Source organism: Cebus imitator, unplaced genomic scaffold (assembly GCF_001604975.1).
Source record: "Cebus imitator isolate Cc_AM_T3 unplaced genomic scaffold, Cebus_imitator-1.0 Scaffold30, whole genome shotgun sequence".
Taxonomy (NCBI): domain Eukaryota; kingdom Metazoa; phylum Chordata; class Mammalia; order Primates; family Cebidae; genus Cebus; species Cebus imitator.
Genome location: NW_016107345.1, coordinates 4,637,980 through 4,647,064, shown reverse-complemented (window position 1 = coordinate 4,647,064; position 9,085 = coordinate 4,637,980). Strand labels below are relative to the sequence as shown.

At 38.7% G+C, this 9,085-nt stretch overlaps 1 protein-coding gene across 2 annotated transcripts in view; it reads left to right on the top strand.

Moving 5' to 3' along the window:
• SLC9A9 (solute carrier family 9 member A9) overlaps positions 1–9,085 on the top strand; it is a 590,634-nt gene that overhangs the window by 463,394 nt on the left and 118,155 nt on the right. For both annotated transcript variants that reach the window (XM_017523772.2, XM_037736839.1), the window contains exon 13: positions 1,019–1,073. In XM_017523772.2, coding sequence (XP_017379261.1) covers positions 1,019–1,073 — 55 coding nt within the window. The remainder of the gene's footprint in view (positions 1–1,018; positions 1,074–9,085) is intronic.

The window sequence follows — 9,085 nt, the reverse complement described above, 5'->3', positions numbered from 1 at the left end:
TACAGTGTTCGATGATGCCTTGTCGAAATTCAGGAAATTCAGGAATATATTCAATGACAAAGCATGGACACTAATAAGTACACTGTGCATTGCTTATGGGAATTGCATAAAATAAAATTTATCGGAAATCTTGCATTTGCAGGGCATTACCCCGTAGCAGTGAGGCACATTGTAGTGTGTCTGTGTGTAAGGAAGTGTGCTTTAATGCCTTCCAACTATCAACAATTTTGATCAGTCTTGCTAATGGAAAGACTGCCTTATCTTTTTATTCTCTAGTAAAAAATCATTATCGTAAAGAGAGTAGCAAAGTCAGTAGGCAAAAATTCTAGAAGAAAAAGTTATTTTAGTGGTGTGTCAGGCAACTAATTGGAATATTTTGTATTTTTTTCTGGATTTTGAGATGTCTATTGCATTTGCCAACTTTAAAAACATGTATTTTTGTTTGTGATTTATCCTTCTGAAAAGTCACTTTCACTCCCAATTTTGTATTTATATTTTTGCATTATTTTCCTTAAAGAGAGAGCCCCCAAATTGTATACACCTCAGGCTCCACAGTCTGAATCCTCCCTCTGGGCAGACTCTAGAAAAACATTCTGTGTTCTCTGCCTCGAGAAACCCTGCTCCAGGCTGGGCACACAAATTCCCAGGGCATTTTAGTCAATGGGTGGTTGCAGAGGTACCAGGTCTCCTTCCCTCTAGAATGTGTGTTTTTGGGGCTATGGAGGTCTTTTTCCTGGTGGCTGTTATCCCAGGTTCTCAGCGACACTTACCTTGCTGGGAAAGAAGTAGAGACGAGCTGCTGTTGATGCTTAAGTTCTCCAGCATGCTGAGGCCCAGCTGTTTAAATTCTCATTTTGGTATAAATCTGAGGCTCTTTTGAATCAAGAATAGGTAGGATCGTTTTCTGCTAAATCTTTCCTCAGATTCACATTATGTTTGGGTTAGGTCATCTGACACTCAAGACTGTCACATGCCTTCTACAGCAGGGCACTGACCAGTTTTTGTTTTTCTTCAACAGAGTTGGTGTAGACCTGGATGAAAATCTGAAGGAGGACCCCTCCCCACAACACCAGGCAAGTCAAAGAAACCAATGCATAGAATATAGAGATTTGATTGGCTGTTCCATGTTTGTCCAGCATGTGGCCAAGGGGCTCATTCTAAATGGAGCTTCCTCTGCTGATAAAACAAATGAGATTACAATATAAAATACATGGGAATTCAGGATGTTGATAACTTTTTGCATATGAATGCTTAGAACTAGCACATACTTGCAAGCCTCTCTACGGCAGCAGGAAGCCTGGAAACTTTACAAAGTACCAGCAAGACCATGATGGCTCTTGGAATGAGGCACTCCATAGTTCAAATCCCTACCAAGCAACTTGCTAGCTAGCTGACTCAGTGAAATTTACACAAAGCATGTCCAATGCATGTTGCACAAACAACAAATTGACTTATTTCTCCTGGAGAGCTTCTCATTTATCAGGTCTGAGGACAGAGAAACTGTCTAGGTGATCCATTCCTGATTTAACTGATCAAAATTATCTACAGATACCTGAAAATTCTTCGGGGTAATTGTTTACAACAATGCACTCTTCCCTCATGTATTAGCTCATTTTCATGATGCTGATAAAGACATATCCAAGACTGGGTAATTTATGCAGGAAAGAGATTTAATGGACAGTTCCACATGGCTGGAGAGGCCTCACAATCATGGCAGAAGGCAAGGAGGAGCAAGTCACATCTTACATGCATGTCTCAGGCAAAGAGAGAGCTTGTGCAGGGAAACTCCTGTTTTTAAAACCATCGGATCTCGTGAGACCACTCACTATCATGAGAAGAGTACAGAAAAGACCCACCCCCATAATTCAATCGCTTCCCACCAAGTTCCTCCCACAACACATGGGAATTGTGGGAGTTACAATTCAAGATGAGATTTGGGTGGGGACACAAGCAAACCATATCACCTCAGGTTGGGGAAATGCTTCTCCAAACTGAATTTGAACCTAATGTCAAAGTAGAATCTGTCATTGTCAGTTTTGCAGTAGCCATTTTAAACTCAGTACTTAAACAAGCAAATGTAAGAAAATTTTACACCTTTTGCTGAAATTAGAAGTAGGTGAACATAGACATAATAGGAAAATATCATAAATAAATGATATTGCTTAATGAATTGTGTTATGAGCATATTTATATTCAAAAGGAATCCCTCTTTCTCTCTTATTTCATGTTTATTTTTCCTATCATGCCATCAATGAGGCCCAGCTGGTAACTTTTCCTGGGCAAGATGCTGCTTTCCTGGCACACACAGATGTGAAAAAGAAAGGAGCCTGTGCTCTGAGGAAAAGGCTGGGAAATTAAGTTGGTGATGATCCTGACTCTCATGTACTTTGAGGTTTTTTTGTCACATATATTCCAGAGCCAGGCAGTTTCCACAGACTCCATTGCCCAGGAAACACACCTAACTGCAGGACCGAGCACAGCAGGCGTGCCCAGAGTGCTGGGATTAGAGCCAGCCTGGTGACCTTAGAAAGGAGATCAAAGCCCATCTCCTTACACTGGTGGGCTATAATGAAAAGTCAGTAATGTTTGGTGGTGGTTGATTTTTAAAAAGCATTTTCATCTTGTGTAGGTCAAATAATTCATTCTCTTACCTTCAAGCAACACTTTTATCTAAATTTTGCCCTTCTTGTATACCTTTTTCTTTAGAAGATAAAAAGACAGAATTATAAAATTCATCAAAGAAAATTCTCTTTTTCTAACTGCCTAATATTCTACAATCATATACATTTATTGATAAAATTTCCAACTAGCCTAAATCCTTCCTTTTATAATTTTTTTTTTTTTTTTAAAGACGGAGTTTCGCTCTTGTTACCCAGGCTGGAGTGCAATGGCGCGATCTCGGCTCACCACAACCTCCACCTCCTGGGTTCAGGCAATTCTCCTGCCTCAGCCTCCTGAGTAGCTGAGATTACAGGCATGCGCCACCATGTCCAGCTGATTTTTTGTATTTTTAGTAGAGATGGGGTTTCACCATGTTGACCAGGATGGTCTCGATCTCTTGATCCACCCGCCTCGGCCTCCCAAAGTGCTGGGATTACAGGCGTGAGCCACCGCGCCCTGCCTCCTTTTATAATTTAAATGTATTTTGTCTCATTCATGTGACACTTTAAAAGAAAGTTCATCATTAATTGAATTATAACTCTTACCTGAAGATATTATACCAGTAAAAGTAATTTTTTTTTATTAGAGAAATAGGATAGCATAACATAAAACAGTGAAAACTCTGTGATATTTGGGTCTTGGGCAGGGAGTTTACACCTTTGGGTGTCAGTTTCCCTCTCTATAAAATGTAAATGATGACAACGTCTACCTCTTCAGGCTGTTATGACAATCAAGGGAAATTAGGTCTATGAAAATGACCCAACTTAATTAAGCTAAACCCATCTCATTTTATGAAAGATTGGAGACAGCTTAAACCACCACATAAAATCAGAATAAAATACTTTTATAGAATTTTAAAATTCAGTACAAAATATTAATAAGAGCAGATAGTCAAAACCAGAGGAGTAAAAATATGAATAAGCAGATCATAAGATCTTATATACTTGCTATAGTCAAACCATAGGCAAGCTTTCTGATGGCCAAAGGGGAAAAATAATTAGGAATATATTAAACTTATATCATTAGAAGGAAAAATCATATGCCTCCTTAAGTGATACAAACGTTGCTATGTTTTTAAAGTAATTTCTCACTTGGGGCCTGCCATAGAGGACACATAAAGCGCTATCTAAATGTTAAGGAAGTAGCCTTATCACGGACGTGTTCCTCCTGAACTGCTGCTGCCTACAAATGATTTTACTTTTAAGAAGTGTCCTGTGAGTGTGTTTATTCATGATGATGTTTGATTAGCAAAGTAGTTACATTTCAGAAAGAGGTTTTCTCCACACATTGGGATAATTCTTATCTTCAGTATCAAGTACAGGAAACAGTGGGCTCTAAAGGGAGATAGAAAGAGCTGAGGCATCCGCACAGCTGCACCTCCACCTGGACCATTTTCTGGTACTTTCCAAACTGTCAAGAACCTCTCTGCTCTCATTTTACCTGGCAACACTTATTATCAGCATCTCTTGCTCTGTTGGATTATAGAACATAACCCCAATTCTTAGGTGGATTGTATGTTTCCCCTTGATTTGCATTTATTAAACTGGGTTTGCATCAACAAATAGGTTAATCTTTGTAATAGGCAACCTTAACACAGAAACAAAAGATCCTATTCTTACTTACCAAAAGCTAAAAATTTTGCAGGTAGTTATGGCTGTTATTGATTATACACTCTCAAAATCAAGAATAAACTCTGTGTCTGTGTGTGTGTGTGTGTGTGTGTGTGTGTGTGTGTGTGTGTGTGTGTTTAAATTTTTTCTTTGTTTTCTGTTGTGGAAAGTGAAGTCACTTTTGGGAATATGAACTTGTAGCTGTGGCTAACTAGTAATGTCACAACTTTCCTTTTTGCCATATAATACCTTTAGGATGTGAATAGTGTTACACAATTATTTGCACCAGGCACAAAAGCTTTAGAGAGCATGTTCCGTATGTAGATATTATACTCTGAATGGATACGTCATGCAAACATGCTAATTTGAGAACTGGAAGATACTGCAGTTGTGAATTTTATGTCTCTTAAATGTGAAAAACAAAACCCTCAGATACCTTCCCACACAAAAGGAAATTTCCCTTGTAATTGATTCCTTGAACTTGAAAGCACACCTTTCCAGAGTAGGTGAGAGTCACTGGAGCACCACACTTGCCTTCAGTCTTTTAGCTGCTGCTACTCGAGGAAGGCTGTCAGTATTCTTCTGTTTTTCCCTTTTGCCATTCAGTGGTATTCATTCCCACATTTGTTGGGCACTAGCTATTATTCTTACCACTGCTCTAAGCACCTTATATGTGTTCACTCAATTTCCAAGATAACCCTGAGTAGGTACTATTATTATCTGTATTTTATAAATTAGGAAAGTGTATACAGAGACAATAAATAACTTGCCCCAAAACATACAGAAGGTAGAGGTAGAATTTCAACCCAGACAGTTTGGTGCCAGAGCTTGCACTCTTAACTGGTATGCATGCATGTATTCATTCATTTATTTGTGCAAGTAATTATTGGTACCCATTCCTGTGGCACTAACCTAGATGTGAGGAGGAGTTAGGAGTCACCAATTCAAAGCTGTCTTCCTCCCAGAGCGTATACTCTAATGGAGGACACTGATAAGAGAAAGGTAAACTACATCCTGTATGTTCAAAGCATGATTGCAGTAAAGCAGGTCAGAGAATAGAGAACAAGGGAGGAGGCTGCTTGGTCAGGGCAAGCTTCTCTGCGGAAGTGGCATTTGTTCAGAGGCCAGATGATGTATGAAGGAAACAATCCATGTGAGAAGGGGTTGAGTAGAGGTGGTCTGGCAGAGGCTGCAGCAAGATGGAGCTGCCCCAGATTCACAGTGGGTTATGGTGTGCACAAAAGCAGCAGGAGGGCCAGCGTGGCTGGCGCTGAGTAAGCAAGGTGGGAGCAGAAGGAGAAAAAGTGGGAGAAAGAGACAGGGGCAGGAGCCAGACCATTGGCTGTGGTGTTAGGTTTGAATTTTTTTCTAATGTGATAGACACCCTTGATGGTTTGGCTTGGAGCCTGGAAGTCATAGAATTAGCTTGTTAAAAAAAAATTCTCCCCATTTTATCCTGCCAGCTGTTATAATGAGGATAATTTTCATCTGCTTTCATACAATTTCATTTTCTAACACACTGTGCTTGTGTCTTCATGGTTTCTCGATGTTCCCTTCCAATTTTCTTTTGTTTCTGAAAGTCCCTTCACTGAAATTCTGGTTTGGGCTGTCCTTTATTCTTGTGTGTAACCTGGGTGGATCAGTTCTGGTCACTGCAGCACATGAAAGTCAGCAGAGCTGAGAAAGGTCTGGAGAAGGGCAGCTTCAATAACTGATAGAGGGACCTGCTGCCAGAGCAATGGGGAATAAAAGGGTTAGGATTTTTCCATCAGAAAGACTAGAACTAAGGAGGGACACAACAAAGTATCTTTAAAAATATGAAAGGTGTAAAGTGAATGAAGACTTGTCTGCTAACTCCCAGTAAACCATAACCTGGAATACTTTTGAAGCCTGGAAGAAACCATGGGTGAATAATAAAAGTATTTGTTTGTCTGCACAATTGATAGTTCTTATTCAGGGTCATCCAAAGTTGCAAGAGTTGGAAATATAAGTAGGTTCAAGAAGGGAAGAGATTAATTTAGCAGATAGTGGGGTCATCAGAGTCATTAAACAAAATTTTTCTTTGTGAATATTTTCAAATATTCCTAATAAACACAAAGAGAAAAGAATAATGAATCTCAACATACCCATCCCCCAAATTTAACAATTATCAACATTTTTCTATATTTTATTCATTAATTGCTCCAATACTGTTGGAGTTGGTCTCACAGAATATAAATTTCAAAATGCATCCCTACAAATATTTCAGAAATAGAATACAAGTCTCAAAATTTGATGTGACCCAGGTGAGAGTTTTTGTAATGTTAGGTCATTGCAATGTCATTGTAACTAATGGTAGTTTGAGAAAAACATTTCAGAGAAAATATATTGGGTTTTTCCTTGGCTAACATTGAATTTATTTTGGTTATACTTACTTATGGCTTGTAGATTCGAAAGTATGTCCTCTCCCTACTCACTTTTTACTGCATAGGATTAAATTCTGTATTTTTATCTCACCAGTAGTTCCCACAAGTACATTGTTTAGAAAGTAGGAATGATAATGAGGAAGAAGTGAAAGGTAGTAGCTGTACTTTAATGAGCACTTTTTATATATTAAGTGATTAATAATTATATACATATATGTATATGTACATAATCACATTTAATCTTTACCTTGACCAGTCAGGATACCTGTATCGCTCCCATTTTACAAATGATGAAATTGGAGTTCAAATAATTAAAAATAATTTTCCCAAGACAACAAATCAGCGATGGGCTGAACCAGAGCTAAAGGCCAGAGCTGTTTCAGTCTCACCACTGTGCCACATCCAATCTATAAACATGTTCTTTCTTCCCAGTAAGATAGCCTGTCAGTCAGCATTTGAGTAATCCTTTCCCCATTAATTCCTGGCCAGCCTCATTTCCCAACCCTATCGAGAGTGTCGAGCATATTCTCATTTCAAGAAACTAGAGCATATTCCTCATCCTCAGAATCCTTCCCTTCACCCAAACCCAGTAAGCTGTGAGTATGTGTCCATTGTCTAGGAAGTCTTTTCCTCCTGTAATGTGTATCATCCTTCACTCACAGTGCAGCACGTTCTACTGTATCCCAGGAGGAGAGGACCAACCCACATCATTCTGTTCGTTACTTCCTCCCAGCAGTCTTTAGCTCTTAGCCAAGCAGTCTTTAGCTCTTATTCATGCCGCTGTCTAAAGGAAGAACATTCCAGACAAGACAAGCGCCCGGATGCAGGAACATGCCTGCCTGTTAGAGAAATAGCAAAGGTGCAAGTATAGCTGCAGTGGGCCACCAAGAGTATTACAAGCTGTGAATCAGTCAGAGATACAGGCAGGATCAGTTGTCTATTGCCACATAATGCTGCATAACAAACAAAATCTTGGGAATGAACAATAAATACTTATTCATCTCACAAGTCTGTGGGGTTGAGCTGTTCTACAGTGGAGTTGTTCATATATCGAGGGTCAGCTGCAAGTTGCTAGATAACTGCTGATCTTAGCTAGGCTTGCTCACGTGTCTGGGGTTGGATAGCTGTTGGCTGATCTAGGATAACCTTAATAGGGATGACAGGTGCCTCAGCTGTGTACCACATGATTCTCATCTCATCTGGAACCAGTGGGCTACCCTGAGTATGTCTTTCTCCTGGCCATGGCAGAGGGCAAGAATGTAACAAAAACGGGCAAAGTTTCTTGAGGCCTTGCATCAGAAGTGATAGATTGGCACCGCTACTGCATTCTGTTGACCAGAAAAAGTTGCAAGTTCGTCCTAAAAAACAGGTGTATAAGTAAATAACTCCTCTTTGGTCAAAAGAACTGCAAATTTACATGGAAAAGGCCATAGATACAGGGATGAAAAAAATGGCACCTCTGATGCAGTTAGCCTGCCATGTAGGTCACATGGGCCAACGTAAACAGTTTGGACCTTACAGTAATTTGTACAATTTCAGACTTTTGAAATGTACTGATGCTTATTTTATGGTTCCAGTTGATATATCTTGGTGATTATTCCATGTGTACTTGAATGCGTATTTTTGCAACTGTTTGAATAGTATGCCAAACAATTGCAGAATCCAGTAGCATTGCTCAGTAAGTGTAAATCATGTCAAGTTGATTTTTTTTGTCTATTTTATCAGTTACTAATAAATCCTCCAATTGAACAATTAAACTCATGGATATAGAGGGTAGAAGGATGGTTACAAGAGTCTAGGAAGAGAAGTAGGGATTTGGGGGAGTGGGAAATGTAGGGATGGTTAATGGGCACAAAAAATAGAAAAGATGAATAAGACCTATTTGGCAAAATAAAGTGACTATAGTCAACAATAATTGTATATTTTAAAATTAAAAAATGTAGCTGGATTGTATGCAGTTCAAAGGATAAATGTGAGAAGATGAATAATCCATTCTCCATAATGTGCTTATTTCATGTTGCATGCCTGTATCAAAACATCGCATGTACCCCATAAATATATACACCTGCTATGTATCCACAAACATTGTTTTAAAAAATAATTTAAAATTTTAAAATAAAACCTCCAGTTAGGGATTTTCCAGTTTATCTGTTAAGAAAGCTTCATATGCTTTTCACTGGATGTAAAATTCTGGTTTGATGGTTATCTTCTTTTAACAGTTTGAAAATCTCATTCTGTTGTGTTCTGGTCTCTATTTTTTTCTGATGAAAAGTTAGTTGATTTTTTAAAAAATTTCCTGGAACATAATATGCTCTGTCTTTCCCTGGTTATTTTTAAGATTTTTCTCTTTATCTCTAGTATTTAGAAGTTTGACTCTTATATGCCTCATTTTCTTAGAATTTATCCTAA